This window comes from Mobula birostris, chromosome 11, assembly GCF_030028105.1.
Source record: "Mobula birostris isolate sMobBir1 chromosome 11, sMobBir1.hap1, whole genome shotgun sequence".
In the NCBI taxonomy this organism is placed as follows: domain Eukaryota; kingdom Metazoa; phylum Chordata; class Chondrichthyes; order Myliobatiformes; family Myliobatidae; genus Mobula; species Mobula birostris.
The window spans coordinates 103,066,477-103,089,036 of record NC_092380.1 but is presented as its reverse complement, the minus strand read 5'-3'; the positions used below and the strand labels follow the sequence as shown (position 1 = coordinate 103,089,036).

Here is a 22,560-nt window from a genome sequence, read left to right as displayed (position 1 = left end):
TTCAATATGAAATGTTTATGAAATAAATATTTGTATAAGAACACAAGAATTAAGGATTTTAATATAGCTTTGAAGCATTATCTATATCTGCTCTATTTCATAATGGTCTTAATGGCCGCCACTGCTGTTATGTTTTACTTTTGGATAAAACTTTCTATGAAATCTCAGGCCTGAAATCTGCATTTCTTCCACAGAACAGATAATTCCTCCCTACCAATTAAAACACTCGCAATTACTATTAGCGTACAACATGGCTAATTATAGGAAGCAAACAAAAATGAAATCTAAAAAACATCCAGTACATCATACCACGCCATTTGTGCTAGGTAAATTATCGCCACTATGATTTTCATCAGATGTATCTGTTACACTTTTCTTCGGAGGATGGGAGTTTTGCTCTTTAATTAAGGACAGCTGAAAGAAAATACAATGAGTTGCATAATTAAATTGACGTATTTAAAATTCTTAAGTGTCTTGTAATGAATACTTCAGTTGTCAAGCAAGGTGATGGAAATGCTGCCAATTATGCATTTCATCCAAAAGAATATACTTCCTAAGAGGATTTGGGTGCCAATAAATTCCACAAACACTCAACACACCTCTTTCTCTCTAATTACAATTTCTTCTTCTAAAGCACTGACTCTTTCAAGTGCTACTCTTAACCGTTCCCGTACCTGGAAAAGAGCAAAAACGTATGTTAAAATTCATTCCACACAATTTAAGTTTGCAATCCTATTTGAATAAACATGTCACTAAGGTTGGTTTCTAGCCCTTTGTATGGAGTTAAACTGCTACAGTACATTTTTACTAATCTCTATAGTAGAGATCAAATCAGTACTGCATGGCAGACAACTGCATCTGTTTCTTTTAGGTAGTAATGGCTGAATGGAAGCCCAAAAACTCTTGCATCAGTACTATCTGACAGCATGTTCAGCTTACAGTTTCAATTGTCCCAAGGGAACTTCATCCCCAAGCAAAAAAAAAAATCAAATATTCATCTGTTAATTTCTACTGCATCTAATCTTTCCTTCTGAATGTTTATTCTTCAATTCTGGGCTTACTCACAAGATTTATTCACCTTACAATTAGCAAAAGAAACCTCTGCACCAACAGCACAGTCAATTTACCGCACTTTGCTGCTTTCATAAAAATCAAACACAAAAACAGTGCAGCAATTTCTTAAACTTATTTCATCATGCTTTGCTTTAATTTTGGAATATACTGCAAATGTAATCTACTTCTAAAATTTCATCTTGCTACCCCACCTTGCCCCAAAAGTGCTTCAACATTCACTTTCATTGTTCTCAAATTCAGAATTTTAATTCTCTCACTTCAGTCCTTATAAACATATTGAAAAATAAACATTTAGAGTTGATTTATAAAGAACTCTTGTTGACGTGCAACCATAAATGGTTGCTCGGATACCATAAAGGAGGTTCATTTAATTCAAAGTCTATTTTGTAATAGAACTAAAGTTAGCATTCATGACTTTCAAGTTCACAATCTATACTTTCCCAAGTTTAAGTTTGGAAAAGTGAAGGGAGCAGGGCAGAAGCAAATATAAAAAAAAAACATACAAGTACATGTACTACACAATTACCACTTTAACACCGCAATTATGTAATCACTATTAACTGAACTTTTGATTTTAGCAATATTGTTAAAAAGTCAAGGACAGGTGAGCAAAAATGGGTATTAGCTAGAGGTACAGTATATTAGTTTAACTACTCAGGAGCTTAGCCACATATCTGAGCTTTAAGCTGGGAATGAAGAGAAAAAATGCAAAGGAATGGATAGATTTAGTAAAGAGACTGCTGCATCAGATGCATAAGTGGCAAAAAGTGTGTCCAAATGTGGCATGCAAAATTAGTTGAAGCTACTTTTTTTATTGTTAATTTTTCAGATTTGTTAAATGGGAGCAAACAAAAAATGTTGATCATCAGGAAGGAGACATGGATCGAGCTTTTCATTATTTTTCCCAGTTTTTTTTCCCCACAAAACAGCTGCTTTCAAAAACATGTACTTTCTGTTAAGCAATGAAGTATACCTTTTATATATATAAATGCCTTCCTCTTTACTCAGCCTCCATTCAAACCTTCAGCAAACTGACAGGATACCTCGAAAGATTAGCTATTCTACCAAAACACCAAAATTAGCAAGATGGTGCCAGAAATCAACAACGACATTTTTCCGGACAGCTTACAAAATACGAGATGCTCTAGTGGATGCTCACTTCTGAACTGTGATTGCTGCAGTCTGCAGCCTGTAATTTCCCTTTTAAGGATGTTCTTTTGAAACAACTAAATTATCTGGTGGTTTTGTGATCTCCTGGAGATACAGTGAACTAGATTCAAGAGTGCAGGTCCTGCCAGGGAGGCCATCGCTGGGTGTGTACACTTGCATTGAGAACTGATGACAGAAGACAAGCCTGTGGCCGGCTCCATTACTCCACACTGATTAAAACATCAAGCAAGATTACAATCATTGAGGACGAGGGCAGAACATAAACAGGTGTTCTGCAGCTTCTGCCTGTGTTTGACCGGTCCCTCTTTTCTCACTACGACCGTTGGGCAGGAGGTCTTGGGTCTCACGTTTCCAGGTTTGAGAGCAGTTGTTGCCCTGCAGCCAACTGGCTCCTGGACAGTCTTCACTTGCCTCAGTGGTGAACAGAGCCCACAGCTGAAGACTCACTTTTAGGAACTCTGCAGGTCATGCTCCATGTGGATTTTTTTGGTAAACTATTTGTGCAATTTGATCAAGGCATCAAGGGCGAGAGCAAAGGATGAAATGGTATTTAGCTCACTACTCCGCAAGGTTTATGTGCTTCAGTGCTGAACTGACTCTGCAGCTGTGGCCTGCAACCACCAGCACTTGCCTTAGTGCTGAACTGGCTCTGGACTAACTTTTGGGGACTCTGCAGTTAATGGTCTCTGTGTTATTTGCTTAATTTCACACTGTTTGCACGATTTGTTCTTTTTTTCATACATTGGGTGTTTGACAGTCCTAGTTGTGTGGAATTATTTTACAAATGGATGCCACTGTGTTTCTTTTCTTGTGTGGCTGCCTACAAAACGAATCTCAAGGTTGTATACAGCATACATACTTCGATAATAAATGTACTTCTGACTTTGAAATTTTAAAATACTTAACTGAAGATTTAAACCGGCTAGAAACTTATTATTTTTAGGTTAACTGTAGTGAATCAGATATTATCGTAGTATCATCTTTGATTATCGTAATCTGAGACATCAGGGAAAGCAAACCATTGTGAAATTTAATGACTGGGATAACTTGATATGGAGAAACACAATACCTTTTCATCTAAAGCTTTGTGGTGTTCAAATAATGATTTGAGTGCTTTAAGAACTTCTACTTCACTAGATACACCTGCTGGAGATTGAGCTTGTCTCTTCACTACAGTCATTCTGAGTGACCGCTCGTGCCTGGAAACAAGACATTCAAGGTGTTCTAAAAGGAGCTGCAAAATAAAATAAAAATTCAATAAGTGCTATATTTAAACATTTTCAAAATATGTCAGAGTACTGTAGGGTGCAATGTAGTCACAGAATAATTCAATTGTCTCAATGAATTATTAAAACTGGTATTATTGCAATTATGGTTTCATTTTATAGACCAAATTCTCCAGACCTCAATGGATATTGAAAGTAAATAGACTGAAAGTGAACATTTTAATATACATACACAGGACACTTTATCGAGGATTCCTTGTTGGCAACAGTAAAAAAACTGAAGTCATAAAACCATAAAACATGGGTCCATCGAGGCTGCTTCGCCATTCAATCATGGCTCACTTATTTCTCCCTTTCAACCTCATTCTCCTGTCTTCTTCTCGTAACCTTTGACACAGTCAGTGATCAAGAACATATCAAATTCCACTTTATATATACCCAGCAACTTGCACTCCACAGCCAATTGTGGCAATTAATTCCACAGTTTCATTATCACCTGCCTAAAAAAATACTTCATCTCAGTTCTTTTATTCTGAGGCTGTGCCCTGTGGTCCTAGACTCTCCCACTACTAGAAACATCCTTTCCGTAGTCCAGTTTTCCAATATTCAGCTGGTTTCAATGAGATGTCCTCCTGCTCCTTCTAAACCAGATACTGCAGGACCAGAACCAATAAATGGTCCTCAAAATGTTAACCCTTTCATCCCTGGGATGATTCTGATAAACTTTCTCTGCCCCTTTTCCAATGCCAGCACATCCTTTCTTGGATATGGGGGCGATACAGTTCACGGTACTCTAAAACTCAGTAACTGAAACCTAGTAAGCCCAAATTCCACACCTATGCCAAAAACAGCACAACATATGTCAGTAGCTTCCCAAGTGCTAGCTCATGGTTATGAGGGTGTGTCAGGAAAAAGGAGAATCCAATAACTTACATGCTGCAGTATAATTCACCTGATCAGGAAGAATATTAACTCTTAGGGCTTGATTACCAGGCAGTCAGATTTAATGGCCCTGAGTTCGGCACCTGCTCAGATCAGCAGACTCAGCATGAACCAGAAACAATACCTTACTGTTTCCTGATCTGAACAACACACTTAACCACTCAGTTGTGGTCATCAGATTCTCCTTCCTGGAGTGTTTGCTAATAACAAGAAAGGAATACTGAAAGCTCCACTGTTAAATTATTGACAATAATTTGATATAACAGGAAGCACTGCAGGACGCCATTTAGGAATCTGTAGTTCGAGTCTTAAAAAGTAACAACAGCACAATTCTATCAATAAAAATGTGTTTAAACTTGAAATTACTTTGTTTTGAGCTTTTCTTGCAACTTCAACATTCAAAGTCCAAATGTCAACACACTTTACACCACTTAATCTAAACTTCCAGATTAAACAGCATGTTTGATTGATGAAGAGTGGCAAAATAAAAATTATGGCTAACCAACAAATTGACATTCAGCATTCAGTAATCCTCCTGAAAACCTGGCTCTGTTTCCCTCCACAGATGTTGTCCAATCTGCTGAGTACAGCATTTTGTAATTTTGCTTGTAACCCATGTTCACTACCTCACTACTTTTTCCCTCTTTTTGCATACATTTATACTTACTACAATTTATAATTTTTTAAAAATTGTTTATTGTACTGAAACAAATTTTATGACATTTGGCAACAATATTAAACCTGATTCAATGAGATGTAGAAATCAGGAGCCCACCAAGTTATAAACACACGTTTCTTTGTTACTTTAAAAAGAGATAACCAAGAATTTATTATATTTACAGGCTTCTAATTCACAGCTCCACTAGCAACTTCAAGTCTTGTTGTAAGTCAAGTCAAATTAAATGAAAAATTGTTCATTCTGAACTCTTACCCGGGTGTTATTTCGTTCTGCTTTCAGTTCTGAAATTTCTTCTTCCCTTTCCAGCAAATGCTCTCTGCATACATTTAATTCTTTTGTAAGTGCTGCAAACTCCTGTAAAAAAAACAGCAACTATTTTAAATTCTGGACATTTTACTTCTTAAATAGTACTTAAATCAAATATTTTAACCTCTTTCCAAACCCAGAAATTCACAGTACAATAGAGGCATTTTTACTTTCTACTTTAGTGCTCTAGTTGCAACCTATATCTATTTACCAGAAATGCAAGATCATTATTTTATTTCTTTGATACTCATGGCACAGAATGACTAATCCTGGTAGCTAGAAAAGGAAGATCAAATGCAAGAGCGATTCAGCTGTAATCAATAGACAAGTATTGAATGGTAAAGAACTGATGTCTCCATACATGAAGGGAGCTTCACAAATCTGAAAGGATTTATTTAAATACTTTCATTCTGTCCTCACGCCAAAATTTCCTACATTACTAAAGTGAAGGTGCTGGGTGTCAGTCATCCCTCAATGAAGGGTCTAAATTTTGGACTACATTATGACAGACAATTCAAACCTCAAATGTTCACTGATATAGACAAGATACAACTTATAAATGCAGCATCACGAACGAATCAAGTATCCTTTAGCACAGCTACACTGGAATAAATTAATCACACCCTCATATTATTTCAGCTCTAATTATAGTGAGAAAGGTAGTGAGACCAAAAAGCAAAGGTCTCCAAGTCTACATAATGAATATTACTGAGAATTGCTTAAGACAGCAAGCAAAACTCACCTCTGCTATTCATTAAATTTAATTTTAGGGCCAATGCATTTTAAATATCCTGATGTGTCTATAATGGCAGCCAGGCTTGCAAGTTAAAAGTAGAATGCCTTAAGCATCAAGAAAACAAAACAAAAATACATTACGCAGGTAGTCAGAGTAATAGCATTATACAGCACAGATCCATGCCAACCCAGCTATTCCCAATTTCCTGTTCCTTGGTCCTATCCCTCTAAGCCCTGCTCTTCCATTTACCTATCCAGATATTTTGTAAATGATAGCATGATAGGAAATGCATGTTTTGGAAGCATACAGATTCCCTCGGTTCAGTACTGCCAAATATGTGAATTGGGTTGGGTACGACCATCTACAAACTCTTGTCCCGAGACAGCCTTGTGCTGATGTACTGAAGGCAACAGTCAATTTCATCACCAATTTTTGGCAAGCAGTTCACATTTTCAAAGTCTCCTCATGGTCCCTGGGGACCCACACTGGCAGAGCCTACTTGTTTCTGGATGTTTAGAGCATGGCCCATTCTATAACACCCTTCAGTAAATGAATCAATGACTTGTAGTTTGACCCCTAAATCTACATACACTGCAATTCAAAGAGATTAAAGTGACCTAGCTTTGGCAATGGGGATGGATACTGCAGAGTCCTGGTATAGTTACACTCCACACTTTGAGAAGCGTGATTGGGTGAACACAGGTGAGAAGTCAGTCACTGTACAAAAGGAATGAATATTGAGGGTGTCAGACAATCTGGATATTGGTGACTAGGTTATTGGCAAGTTAAGTGCCACCTGATAGCACTGTTGACAACACCTTCATCAGTTTTCTAAAGATTGACAGAAGACTGACTGGGCAATAACTAGAAAGATTGAAGTTGTTCTAGTTTCTGTCAAGATTATATATCAAGACTGCTTTTCCTATAATGTCAGGTGAATTCCACTGTACTACAGCAGCTTGCGAGAGAAATGACTTGGTCTACAATGTAGGCTTCAATATTACAGTAAAATTCCATCACCATTCCTGCATCCAGAACTCTCAGCTTTTTAATGATATCATGTACTTTCAGGAATCAAGAAAAAAAATTCTCAGTTAGCATTTTAACCCTACAAATGACATTAACTTATTCATTTGTTTGTATTGTGTTGTGACATAGGACATACACGATCATTGTCTGTCCATGAACATGATTGTTCTTGGCATATTTTTCTACAGAAGTGGCTTGTCATTGCCTTCTCTTTTACAGTGTCTTTACAAGAGTTTTCAGAGATTCTCAACTCCTCCCCTTTCTCCAAACCAGACACTTTTTATAAACCTACTGATTCCCATGGTCATCTCAACTATACCTCTTCCGACCCTATCTCCTCTAAAAATGCTATTTCATTTTCCTCAGTTTCTTGGCCTCTTCCACTTCTGCTCCCAGGATGCAGCTTTCCATTCCAGGATTCAAATATGTCCTCCTTCATTAAAGGACAGGGATTCCCTCCCTCTGCTATTAATGCTACCCTCACCTGCAACTCCACCATTTTCTGAACATCCACATTCACCCCATCTTCTGCTGCTGTCCTTGCCTACCACCCCATCAGCCTCCGCATCCAACACATTATCCTCCGCCATCTCCAAAAGGATCCTACCATGAAATGTATCTTTACCTCCCCCAACTCTGCTTTCCGCAGGGATCCCTTCCTTCGCAATTCCTTGCCCATTTGTCTTTCCCAAATAATCTCCCTCCAGGCACTTATCCCTACAAGTGGCCCAAGTCCAACACCTGCCCATACACCAACTCCACCTCCATTCAAGGCCCCAAACAGTCCTTCCAGGTGAGACAACTCTTCACTAGTGGATCCATTGGGATAGTCTATTGTGTTCGGTGCTCCCGATGTGGCCTCCCCTACATTGGTGAGATCCGTCATAAAGTGGAGGATTTACTATACCATCTGACACAAGTGAGACTTCCCGGTGGCCAAACATTGTAATTCTGATACCTTTCCGACACGTCAATCCTCGGCCTCCTCTTGCGCCAAGATGAGGCCACAGTCAGGATAGAAGAGCAATACTGATGAATGCACATTGACTTCTCCTTTCAGTGAACAAATTCTGCACCCCCCCACCATTCTCCAATCTGACCTTTCACTTCTCACCTGCCTACAACTTCACTCTGGGTCCCCTCTTCATCCCCTTTCTCCAATTGTCCATTATCCTTTATCAAATTCTTTCTTCTCCACCCCTTGACCTTTCCCAGCCACCTGGCTTCACCTTTCACCTTCCAGCTAGCCTCTTTCCCCTCCCCAACCTTTTAATTTAGGGATCTTCCCCTTCCTTCCCAGTTCTGAAGAAGGGTCGCCACACAAACATCAACTGTTTATTCTTTCATAGATGCTGCCTGACTTGCTGTTTCTCCAGCAATTTGTGTGTTGCTTTAGATTTCCAGCATCTGCAGACCTTCTCATGTCAGAGACCGTCTGAGAGACCGTCAAAGGTCATATAACCAGGACTTGTGCACCCGCTGCTCATATCACCATCCAATCCCAAGGCTTCACATGATCTTCATCTGGGGGTGGGGGGGGAAGTGAGGGGGTTAAAGGTTACATAGGTGCTACACCTTGCCCAAGGAGGATTCACAGGCTTGCAGAGGTAAGTGCCTAACACCTCCTTTGGTAGGGATGTATCCCCATCTTGCCAATCAATCGCTCTATTATTGATTGGTTAGCTGGGAGACACGTTAGACAGTAGGAATGAGCTATTCTTCTGGAGACACTCAATCTCACAAACTAAGCAGGTCAAAATGTACAAAAGCCAGAGTTTCAGTGCCTCCAGTAAAGAAATGGAATTCACAATTCTAAATGATACAGTAGGCCTGTGTAGATCATTGGGTTCCAGCTTAATGCCATACATCTGGATAATTCAGCATCATGTGGAAAGGGCTGAAGATATGCAAGAACTATGTGGAGATACTTTCATGCCAGAAAATAAACTTGAATATTACTTCAGCATTCAGAATTACAGACAGCTCAAGCATTTTTCATTTTCAGCATCTGTAGTAAACTGCTTCTGTACTACCTTAAAGCAAAATCCACATTAACAAGAAATTTACAGCGTTATCTACAATGTTCTAAAGAAAAAAACCACTGTACATAATACTGCATATCCACTTACAGGCTGAATTAATATTTAATGGAATACCAATAAATTATTCACCTGGTAGAACACAGGTGTTTCACAAAATGTCCCCATAAACAACATCCCACAACTTGCCTTCCATTCAACATATCTGTCACAGAGCAATACAAATTCACTGCAATGCAAAGTGATACTCTGGGTATACCCATTTTTGGATCTGGGTAAAACCATCCATCTGTACAACAACTGCGCTACGAACAGACAAAAGGATTTAATCCTCAAACCAGTCAGAGGCATGTGCTAGTTCAGATTAAGCTTGTGCAGAAGAGCCTGGCATCTGGTTACCCAGGACTTCCCTATCATTGGGTCCAGAACGAACTCTCAACACTGTGCTGTGTTAAAAGCATTCACGCAGAAGTATCTACTACTCCTCAATACTTAATCTTGTGGGACTGTGTGGATGATTGTATGGGTGTGGGGGAGGAACTTTTGTATCTGAATCTATTTCATATACTCAATGCCTTAAAATATCTGCACTATATTCCAGGTATTTCATATGTTCTCCATCCTTTTGCCATTCTACCTTGGGATGGTAACAATTTATTCTTGTTTTTCCACATTTTCCAATTCTGACAAAAGATTGAACAGAAATATTGGCTCTGTTTCTCCATACACAGACACTGAATAATCTGATTATTTCTAGCATTCATTGTTATCGGTTTTTAAATTGGCTTTTCAGTTTTTGCTCCAGTTATTGGTACATTTGAGGTACTGTTTAAGGTTTAGAAAGAAAGGTTTACAGGTTTTAGGGTTTGGAAAATGTGGGCATACAATTCATGATCAATAAGCTGGCAGATGACACAGAAACTGGTGAAGTTGTTAACAATGTGAAGAAGAGTCTTAGGCTATGAGGTGAGATTCTCTCAACTATGGGGGCAAATCAAATTGCTTATTTTAACAATGTGTAACAAGTGTTAAGTTTGAAGGAGGACACAGTCTTTGAGTCATTAGGCGCACTATGGCTAGAGATGTATATGCACGCAATTATTGATCATTTCCTCTTCAGTATATAGTATATCGGACTTACCTGTATACATCAAGCAACAATTTACTTAGATGTAAAAGATGTCCACTACAGGGGAAGCTACTATCAAACTTTTGCATATCAATAATAACCACTTTTGAACTGTTAACATTTTTGTCTTGATGACAACAAAAATGCTACAGTACACTAAGAGTCAGATATTAACCACATTACAATTTTAATGTGATTTAAAAGTATTTGCCTCAGTTCTTCATAAACAGCATTTACAAATGTGCCCATGTCACCATTCACAGATTTATGCAACATCTCAATACCAAGGAGAAAAATCCTACTGTAAAGAAAAGACTTTATTCCATGAAAAATATTTTTTTTTAAATTTCAAAATATACTTTATTCAAAAATAAATATATACAATAAACCATTCAATAACTTTTCATCCTTTACATACGTTTCCATTATACTCAGTAAATATCCATATTAATAGCCACCCACGTGGCACTCCAGTACTTCAGCTTAGCATATCATTGTTGAGGGGTATACTCCCCGTCCACCGACCACTCCCACTCCCACGGGTGGAGAAACCTATACTGTGGTCCTTCCCCACCGGGCCCTTGCGGTGGTTGCACCAAGTTTCAGTGCGTCCCTCAGCATGTACTCCTGCAGCCGAGAATGTGCCAGTCGGCAGCATTCTCCCACGGACATCTCCATGTACTGGTAGATCATCAAGTTTCGGGCCGACCAAAGAGCGTCTTTCACCGAGTTGATGATCTGCCAGCAGCACCGGATGTTGGTCTCCGTGTGCTTCCCCGGGAACAGCCCGTAGATCAGAGAGTGTTCTGTTACGCAGCTGCTGGGGATAAAACGTGACACTAGCCCGTCCATCCTCCTCCACACCCTCTTTGCGAACTGGCAGTGTGCAAAGAGGTGGGTCACAGACTCCTCCTCACTGCAGTCCTCCCGTGGGCAGTGGGGTGCGGAGACGACATTCCGGGCGTACAGGAGGGCTCTGACTGGGAGGGCCCCTCTCACCGCCAGCCAGGCGAGGTCTTGGTGCCTGTTGGTGAGATCTGGCGATGAGGCATTTTGCCAGATGAACTGGACAGTCTGCTCAGGGAACCACCCCACTGTGTCCATCACGTCCTTCTCCTGCAGTGCCTGCAGGACACTTCGTGCCGACCACTGCCTGATGGCCCTGTGGTCAAAGGCATTCTCCTGGAAGAACTTTGCTACGTAGGACAGGTATGCCGGCAACGACCAACTGACTGGGGAGTTGCGCGGGAGTGGGGCCAGACCCATCCTTCGTAGCCAGGGCGACAAGTAGAACCTGGGCACATAGTGGTACTTGGTGCCCACATACCTGGGCTCTACACACAACCTGATGCAGCCACATACGAAGCTGGCCATCAGGTTGAGGGCGACATTGGGGACGTTCTTGCCCCCGTTGTCCAGGGACTTGTGCATGATGGTCCGTCTCACCCGCTCCATCTTGGGTCCCCAGACGAATCTGAAGACAGCCCGGGTGATTTCCGAGCTGTAGGAGCGGGGGACGGGCCAGACCTGCGCCAAGTACAGCAGCCCTGAGAGCACCTCACACCTGATGACCAGGTTCTTGCTCGTTATCGACAGGGAGCGCCCTCCCCACAGTCCCAGTTTCTGTTTCACCTTGGCAGTCCGCTCCTGCCAGTTCCTGTTGCACGCCTCAGCCCCTCCGAACCAGATCCCCAACACCTTCACGTGGTCAGACCTGATGATGAAGGGGACGCTGGATCGGTCGGGCCAGTTGCCGAAGAGCATGGCTTCGTTCTTCGTGCGGTTGACCCTGGCCCCCGACGCTAGCTCGAACTGTTCGCAGGTGCCAATCAACCTGCAAACTGACCTCGGATCAGAGCAGAAGACGGTGACGTCGTCCATGTACAGGGAGGTTTTCACTTGGGTCCCTCCACTGCCTGGCAGCGTCACCCCTCTTATGCCCTCATCCCTCCTGATGGCTTCCGCAAAGGGTTCTATGCAGCAGACAAACAAGACAGGGGAGAGAGGCTGTCCTCTCTCCCCTGTCTTGTTTGTCTGCTGCATAGAACCCTTTGCGGTATTCCATGAAAAATAATTTTTTTTTTATTTCATAAAATCTGAAGCTAAATCAGGTAAAATACATTGTACTCCTGCTTCTACTCAGGTAGTGTTGGTAGCCTTAGATTTGTGGGAAAAATATTTTTCTTAAATATTACTGATGTGGTACTTCAACCGTAAATCATAGGCGAGAAATGTTAAACAAAAGATGTTCAACTTTTAAATCTCCAGTGAATTGGTGCATTTCATTTTATTTGCATCAGGCAGATTAGTCAAAATAAGAGCTCATCATCCACACATTTTTCCAGTTTACAATTCTCTAAGAACACTCAGAAAGGTTCAATGGCTGGAACTTCAAACCAATGAATCTTGTTTACAGAAAGCAAGTCACATCACAATTTTTAAATTACTTTGAGTTTTCCCACCAGGAATTAAAAATAAATGTATCCTTGGTGATAAGAGGCACAGGAAAGTTGTAGAAGGCTATTTTTCTGACTGGAAGTCTGTAACCAGGGGTGTACTGCAGGGCTCTGTGTTGGGCTCTTTGTTGTTTATATGTAAGTGATAATGGATGAGAAATCCTGTGGTCTGATAAGGAAGTTGGTCGATTGCTGGAATTGCAGATAGCAAGGATAGTTGCCCAAGGATACAGAAGGACTTTGATCAGCTGGAAAGTGGGGCGATGAAGTGGCAAAATGTTATTAAATTCATACAAGTGTGAGGTAATGCATTTTGAGTCAGATAGTACTGGTCAGACATACAGGAAACAGCAGGAAACTTTGGAAGCATTAATATACAGAGGGACATTAGTTCTCTAACAACCCTAGAGGGAGAGGTTCTGCAAAACTGGCAACACAGGTGGACGACGGCACTTGGTTTACTTGCCTTCATAGGCAGAAGCATTGCGTGCAAGGGTTGACATGTCGCAGCTATGCAGGACAATGGAATAGTGTGTGCAGTTGCAGACACACACTCTCATGCTGATGGGTATATGGAACAAGCTACCAGGGGAGGTGATAGAGGCAGGTATAACCATAGCATTTAAGTATTAAGGCAGGTACTGGATAGGAAAGGAATAGAGGGAGATGAGCCAAAATGAGTAAAATAGAAACAGATATCTTTGTTGGCGAAGTGTTGGGTGACCATAATCCTCTGGGAACCAGTAATTTTTTTTAAATGAAGTACCGCAAGCAAAGCTCATTAAAGACAATAAACCTGCAAAAACCTGCATGTGAAGATTTGTGCCACCACTCAGTCCTACTCAGGATTCATGGTAAATGTAAAATGTCAGCAGTGATGCCTTTGAAAGTTAACATTATCTTACTGTAACACTTTACTTCATACAATATGAAAATAAATACTAAGGGACAATAGATGCAGTAATACAACACTCAAAGTTGCTGGTGAACGCAGCAGGCCAGGCAGCATCTCTAGGGAGAGGCACAGTCGACGTTTCGGGCCAAGACCCTTCGTCAGGACTAACTGAAAGAAGAGTTAGTAAGAGATTTGAAAGTGGGAGGGGGAGGGGGAGATCCAAAATGATAGGAGAAGACAGGAGGGGGAGGGATGGAGCCAAGAGCTGGACAGGTGATTGGCAAAAGGGATATGAGAGGATCATGGGACAGGAGGCCCAGGGAGATTGGCAAAAGGGAGATGAGAGGATCATGGGACAGGAGGCAGTAGCTTACAGTCAAGAAAAAGAATTTGATCTAAATTTTAAAGAGGAAAGTATTTTAAAAACTATGCAAAGATCACTTGGCTTAAAGAACAATATATACTGCAAAGATTTCTAACTTCAACAAAAAAAAATGCAAAAAGTAAAGCAAACCCAAAAAGTTCCAAGAGGCGTATTCAAAAGCCTCCAGTCACACGCTACTTTCACCTGAATTGGTGTTAACATCTTTGAAAGTCGTTTCCTGACCTTTCTGCTCAGGACAGAAATAATCCAATTATTTTTGAATATTCATACTTGACAATGACAATCAAATAGGAAAGCTTAGTGTCAATTTACTCTTTTTAGTTTTATAATAACCTGTGAACAATGAACTGTCCTCACCTTCACTTCTTTAAAAAAAATAAAGCAAATCTTACTTAATGGGTACATTTAAAAGTTAATTTAAATACATATTGGGTAAAACAAGTTTCTAGCTGTATCCACCATCTTAATATTCCATTGTGTAGTAAACAATTGATTTTTGTTATCTTACAACGGAAGAAACACAGCATTATTAAACGCAAATTAGTTTTCTCCTCACTGAACATGCAGATAGGCAAACAAGATACAAATTATTTCCTGTTCCAAACCCTAAATAACTTTGGGAAGCTACTTTCCCCACACATCTCCTCCCAGGCATCAAATTTTATTGTTGTACTGTCAAATATCCATAATTTCCTGGGTGCAGAGGAAATTCCACAGGATGTTGCCTGTGATGAAGAGCTTTAGTTATCTGAAAATTCTGTGTAGATGGGGCTTATTTTCATTGGAGCAAAGACAGCTACAGAAAAGACCCCCTCCCACAATGGAACTCGATTATGAGCAGGCATATATGGCAGTTAGTGGGAACTTTTACCCCTTAATAGATATGTCTAAAATTGGAGGCCATAAGTTTAGGATAAGTAATACAAGATTTACTGGTGATCTGAGGAAGAACTATTTCAGTCAGAGACTAGCTGAAATCTGGAACACAATTCTGGTACATCATGGGGGCCAGGTATCCTCAACATTTAAGTAACCTCTAGACAAGCACTTCAATCACCAAGACACAGAAGGCTACGGATCAAATATTAGCAAACAGGATTGGGACAAATGAATACTGGTGGTTGGTATGGCTACACTCTGCTGTGCAGCTAGCTCTATGACCTCTATGACTCAGTATAGATGGATTTCACAGGTTTTTGGAATTTCAGCAAGGGGTGCTCAACTTGTATAACTATAAATAGACCCGTTTGAGGGGGATAAATATTCAATTGTTCATAGTGTCAACCTTATCTTAAGCAAGTCCACCACCTTTAATTAACAGACTTGAAATAATAATTAACCGGCTTCTCACATGGTAATTTGAATAAGCATACACTTGAACAGCAGGGGCTTAATGCAGACAACAACTTTATAATCCAGATAATATTTCGTGCTGATAGCAATACACATTTCAAAGATGCAAAGCAAAAACATCCAATAGCATCGGGAAGATGCCTTTGGAAAAAAAAAGTCGGAAAAGGGTAAAGGGACAAAAGGGAAAAAATTGCAGAGATTAGTCTTTTTTCCAGAAAGATAGGTGGATGCCAAGGGCAGGGCAGCAATAATTAAGTGGTCTGTAACATTAAAAACTTTTGCTTCATTATTACAAGCACAATATTTTAGATGACAAAAGGCCATTTGCTACAAAATTCTACCTGTTTGAATCAACAGATGGGAGGTTGGCAGCTGGCCTTCCTACCAATTGTCTGAACCCATTTCCTTAACAATGCACTGGAGGGAGTCAAGACATAGAAGAACAAGGATCAACTACTCATCAGTGGCTATTTGACTTTACACCAAATACTTATAATGCATCTTCAGCAAATGATCACAGCATTTCACAGGAGCATTAGTAAACAAAATCTGACAGACACACAAGGACATGTGATCAAAGCCACCCAAGCAACATCTTGAAGGGAAATGGCAAATGTGAAAACATAATGGGGAATGTTTTGATTTGGGCATCTAAGCGATCAGCAGGAATTTAATATCAGAGGAGCCGAGAGTTGTTGAGACGAGAAAAGTTGAGAAAACAGGTAGGCTGACTTAATTAGGATAATGGGCAAGAAAGTGGCAAATGAAATACAATGTTGGAAAATGCATTGTTATGCACTTTGGTAGAAGAAATAAATGTGCAGACTATTTTCTAAACAGGGATAAAATCCAAAAATATGAGATGCAAAGGGACTTGGGAGTCCCTGTGCACCCTAAAAATTAACAGAGGTTGAGTTAGTGGTCAGGAAGGCAAATGCAACGTTAGCATTTATTTCAAGAGGTCTTGAATACAAGTGCAGGGATATGATGCTGAGGCTTTATAAGGCACTGGTGAGGCCTCACCTCGAGTATTGTGAGCAGTTCTAGGCTCCTCATCCAAGAAAAGATGTGCTGACATTGGAGAGTGCCCAGAGGCAGTTCACAAGGATGATTTTGGGAATGAAAGGGTTATCATACGAGGAACATTTGATGGCTCTGGGTCTGTACTGTACTTGCTGGAATTTAGAATGACGAGGGAGAAGGGCAGGGAAGGGGGTTGGGGGGGAGGGAAGGATCAGTCGTGATTGATAAGCCGAGTGGCCTAATTCTGCTCCTATGTCTATGCAAAAAGTTAGAGAGATAGGATGGAAGATGTTCATGGAGTGATTTAAAGTGGTTAAACTTGAGTCATAGCAAAACTGAGAGTCCATGGAATTCAGCAAGCAACAAAGCCTTTCTGCAAGTTATGATATGAGAAGTAGATTGTTGGGCGAATTCAACCTTCACAGATCTACCTTTCAGTAGATTGAAAGGTGTAATCACTTTAAAAATGATTACACCTTTTAATCAATGACTTGAATGAACTTAACATGGTTATGAGGAAAATTAAGATGAGAAAGATGTGGAGTTTCTGAACACAGTCAAATTGAAAGATAAACTAGAAAAATACCTGGTGGATCTAACGCAGAGAAGTAAGAGTGGGGAGAAATACACAGGACAGTGATGTAAAGCAACACTAATAAATGACAAACTTTATAATAATTGAAATGTGGAAGCTACAAAGTAACTAAAAATATCTGTGTTTAGTCTATAGTGGGCTATCAAATTTATAGAAGAGATGAATTTATTTGAATGAGAACAGATTAGAGCTCTGGACTTTTTATTTAGATTAAAAGAGTTTATAGTAAGCCTAATTGAAGAGTTGAAAATTACAATATGCAAAATAACATGGGGAGTCATAAAAAGGGTTTTAAACGTTGTTGTTAGGGCATAATCTCCTAGAAGAAATAGGATGAAACCTGTATGCAATATTTAGTTGAGAAAAAAAAATGGATTTAAAAAAATTAGTAAACTAATACGAATGGAAACAGTAACAGAATTTCCAGGTATTTAACCCTTTCATAACATAGGCATGCTGGGATGGTCACTTTGTGCTCTACAGGGCTATGAATAACTGGATATACGACATTCAGAAAAATTTTTCAGATTAATTGGATAAATTGAAGGGCACTTTTTTCATCTTTAACTAGTATTTCTCAAAATTCCCAAACCTCAGTGGATTAAGTTACATTAATTAATCAGGCTGGTCTATAACTTTGCACAATTATAAATCAACTGTAAAAAAGAAATATTTTGGTTATCAATGGATGCAATGCTGCCATTCAGCTGTGGACAGATGAACCTTTAACACTGGCAAATGATACCATGGGTTTTAATGAAACAAAGAACTGGAGGAAATGACACACAATTCAAATCAAATTCAAACAAATGGCTGAATAAGCCATTTTTAATATGTTATTTTATGATATTCCTCATGTTCTTTTCATTTTAACTATGCAATTTTTAATTATCAGCATTAAACTTATCACTGCTGGGTATCCACATTAATTATTCACTGACAGGCAAAGCTTTGCAGTGCAGAGAAGGGAACAGGCGTTTCATAAAATCTACATACACAATCATTTAACACATGATTAACATGACATTGCAATGCAAAAAGTGAAAGCTGTAAATGCTTCTCAAAACTGCAAAACATTGGCTGAGATAAATCCAACTAAAATAAAACGTAACTTCCTTAGATAGGCACACTTTCAAATTTATTCCACAGCTAGGTCAATATTTCTGCAAATGCTTCTTGCAATAACAACTGATTTTATTGAACTACAATGGAAGTAAAAACATACAACTTTTTAAAAATCAGAAACTCTTAAGAGATGAAATTGAGGTTTATGAGGATCCCATGTGCCCCACACTCCACCCCACTCCAATTACAACCAATTACATAAGTCAGAAGCACAATGTTTATTTTATACATTTAAACATTTTTGCCTAGATGCATTTACTTTCAAAATTTGGCACTGAAAACACACATTTATGATTGAAGGAGTGCAACAAGGATTTATTAAAGCAAACATGTCTAAATTTGTTAAACTGTGCACCCAACAAATTTCTTCTTTTAGATGCTTTGGACCGCTCTCCCCAATTCTGTCATCTTTCTCAGGCAGCAGTCATCAATCATACTTCAGTTAACATAACTCATATGCTTTGTGGTATAAATGCTCTTTAGCAGTTTAAATAACAATGGCAGCATTGGCACAAGTAAGTCTTCCTTGACAATTATGAAAACGGGTCTTAAATTCTGACAGAATCTCAGTTTGCTGATTTCAAATCTTTCTCTGTAACATTTGAAGTTCACAAGAACCACGTCACCACAACAGTACATTTCTCTCCACACAAAAAAGTTCATTGCGTCCACATGCAAACAAATGAAAATGTGTGTTAAACTCTTAAGCTTTGGAAAACATGTTCTAAAAGCATAGCTTTATTTATATCACAGCCATTTTAATTGCTATAACTGTGGCCAAATTCACATGGATAAACCAACACCTTATTTTTGTTTTTAAATGACAGAGCCCATCATCTATGCCAGCTCAGAGGAATCTCATCCCAGTTTGTTGATATGATAATCTGGCTAATTTGAGTACTTTACACTAATGGCAACAGTCCTAAAACACTTGACCATGAGATTTAAATTGGCACTTCACTGGATGCTCAGTAGTGCCAACAAAAGGAAGCGTTAAAAAAATGGAGGGTTAATTAAGCAAATTAAAGAGTAGTTATTGAATTAACTAATTCAATAGCCTAGCTCCTAAACTTATTTGGAGAATCACAATGGAAATAACAAATGACAATTTCCTTTTGTAAAATAGCTTTCCTCAAAGTATGGATCAATTAATTTATTTAATGACCAATATTTAATTCGGTGTCACTTTTCAAATGGGAACCAAATTGAGTTCAGTGGTTGTGCACTAGGGAGAAGTGGTAGGCATAGTTTCTACTTTAGATGGCTATCCAGTGGCTCTGCCAGTGCCAAAACATTGATATGTGCATGCCATATTCTGCATACGAGGGGTGATTGATATGTTCGTGGCCTAAGGTAGAAGGAGTCAATTTTAGAAAACCTAGCACATTTATTTTTCAACATAGTCCCCTCCTACATTTACACACTTAGTCCAGCGGTCGTGAAGCATATGGATCTTGGACCTCCAGAAAATGTCCACAGCAGGGGTAATTGATAAGTTCATGGTCTAAGGTAGAAGGAGATGAGTTATACAGCTCTCGTTACATGCACATGCAGGTCAACTCTGAGTGATTATGCAGAAAGTTTGAAGTTAATAACTCATCTCCTTCTACCTTAGGCTACGAACTTATCAATCACCCCGATGTGTTATCAACTTCAAACTTTCGGCATGATCACTCAAAGAGTTAAATTGCATGTGCATGTAAAGAGAGTTGTATAACTCATCTCCTTCTACTGTAGGCCACGAACTTATCACTCACCCCTGCTGTGGACACTTTCTGAAGGCCCAAGATCCGTATGCTCCATGATCGCTGGACCAAGCATGTGAATGTAGGAGGGAACTATGTTGAAAAATAAATGTGCTAGGTTTTCTAAAATTGATGCTTACCTTAGGCTACGAACTTATCAATCACCCTCGTAAAACAAATCTCAGAATACAGCAACGCAGTTAAGGACATCAAATAATGGTAGGTAAAGAGTTAATATATAAATTCACACTATGTGCAGCACGAGATGAAATATTCTCATCAATATATAGGCACACATTTTAAAAATGAGAACGGAAGGTGACAGGCTATTTGCAAGACTACTCTATCAATTCATCAAAATATCCCAAAGCACTACCAGTGAGTTGGAGCTAGTATTGTGCGAGCAAACATGGTAATCTCTACAAATGAACAACTGAAAAGACAGTCAATCCTACAGATGGCACCTCAGACAGCTCAACACTCCCCTGATACTCAATTAGCTTGAGTGCAGTTTAGGACTTGAATCCATGACGACTTGACTATGAGGCAAGAATGCAAAGCTGATATTGTGCAAATTATGCTCAATCTATGGAACAAATTGGATAATACCCTCCTAGGGTTAACAACATCCACTGTTAAGCAGAAAAATGTGTTACAACTTCCAGAATCTGTGTTTGCATATTTAAAAGGAGAAATGTAAATTTTGTTGTCTGATGTGCCCTGCTTCTTCACTGCCTGTACTTAAACAAAAATTCATCATTAGACTCTGCACTGAAATTAAAAGAAAGCATTATATTCATAACATCATATATGGTTTGGAGGGATTATTCTAAAATTAGTGCTGCAAATGCAAGGTGGAAACTAAGGAATACTGAGGGATCCAGAGAAACATTTCTTTTATTCAGAGTAGTTTGATTTCTTCAAAATTAAACGCGTAACAGGAAGAATGGGACATGGGGAAGGTGGAAGTAGTAAGAGCACTGACACCTCAGGGATATAAGCTCAGCCCACTGCTCTACTCTCTCTACACTCCCGACTTGGGGGGCTAGGCACAGCTCAAATGCAGTCTATAAATTGGCTGATGACACAACTATTGATGGTAGAATTTCAAATGTTGTACAGGAGTGAGAAATAACCAGCTAGTTGAGTGGTGTTGCAGCAATTAACCTTGCACTCAACGTTAATAAGACCGAAGAAGTGATTGTGGATTTCAGAAAGGGCAAGACGAGGGAACGCACACACCAGTCCTCATCGAGGGAGGAGAAGTGGAAAAAGTGAGCAATTTCCAATTCTTTGGTGCCAATATCTCTGAGGATCTAACCCGGTCCCAACATATCGATGCAGCTACAAAGGTGGCACAACAGTGGCTATATTTCATTTGGAGTTTGAGGAGCATGTCACCAAAGACACTTACAAATATCATTCTAACCGGCTGGAATTGGGGGTGGGGAGGGTGACACACTCGAAATAAGCTGCAGAGAATTGTAAACCTGGTCAGCTCCATCATGGGCACTAGCCCCCATAGTAACCAAGACATCAAGGAACAATGCCTCAAAAAGGCTGCATGCATCATCAAGGACCCCCATCACAGAACATACTCTGTTCTCATTGCTACCATCAGGAAGGAGGCAAAGGAGCCCGAAGCCACACACTCAACGATTCAGGAACAATTTCTTTGACTCTGCCATCCAGTTTCTGAATGGAGATTGAACTCATGAACACTACCTCTTGCCACACACACCTTATTTATTATTTATTGTAATTGTTTTCTTCTCTATTATTATATATTGCATTATACTGCTGCTGCAAAGACAACAAATTTCATGACATATGCCAGTGATATTAAACCTGATTCTGAAGCACAGATAAAAGAACAGACTAGCTGGGCTGTGTTGACTATTTGAACGCAGCATTTATTTGCTGTGGGACTTCAAGTTTCCAGAAAGGCCACGTCTGTGCAAATTGTAAACTGGTTTTGGTGACAAACACAGATGCTTGTTATAAGGGTGCAAGAGCACAAATAGCCAAAAGCACAATGTCATCTTGCATATTTGACTTGTTAAAGAGCCAGCCACCCTGTTTTCTCATCATGAAGTCTCAAATAAGGAGTAATAGCAATCCAAGATCTGAACTGTGGCAATTCTTCCTTAGGCGAGTGGCACAGTAGTGGCTAGCAAAATGAAATTACAGCACCAGCGACCTGGGATCAATTCCACAGCCGTCCATAAGGAGTTTGTACATGCTCCCCATGACCATATGGATTTCTTCTGGATGCTCTGGATTCCTCCCACATTCCAAAGATGTACGGGTTAGCCAGTAATTGGTCACAAGGGTGCAATTGGCTCCAGGGGTTCATTCAGCCAGAAGGGCCTGTTACTATGCCGCATGTCAAAATTTTTTTTTAAAATTAAATTTGGGGTATTTTACCAAAGAATAGCACAGGAGTTTTCTATGCAATCTATTGTCATTGACAGGGTGGGGGTGGGGGTCAGTCAGACAGAAATTCCCCAAATTGGATTCCTCAAATAACCAGCAGTAAACCTGGTTAGGCTCATCCTTTAACTGAAGCTATTGCAAACCTTAACACTTCAAGACAGGCCTATTTTAGTGATATACTACAAAGTGTAGCAACACTACACAAACCTAATGGTCT

General features: G+C 39.7%; 1 protein-coding gene across 3 annotated transcripts in view; it reads right to left on the bottom strand.

The window, feature by feature from the left end:
• LOC140205281 (liprin-alpha-1-like) overlaps positions 1-22,560 on the bottom strand; it is a 161,388-nt gene that overhangs the window by 68,563 nt on the left and 70,265 nt on the right. For all 3 annotated transcript variants that reach the window (XM_072272774.1, XM_072272776.1, XM_072272775.1), the window contains exons 2-5: positions 5,344-5,445; positions 3,314-3,478; positions 600-674; positions 310-414 (exon numbers count right to left, since the gene is read on the bottom strand). In XM_072272774.1, the coding sequence (XP_072128875.1) occupies positions 310-414; positions 600-674; positions 3,314-3,478; positions 5,344-5,445 (447 nt within the window). The remainder of the gene's footprint in view (positions 1-309; positions 415-599; positions 675-3,313; positions 3,479-5,343; positions 5,446-22,560) is intronic.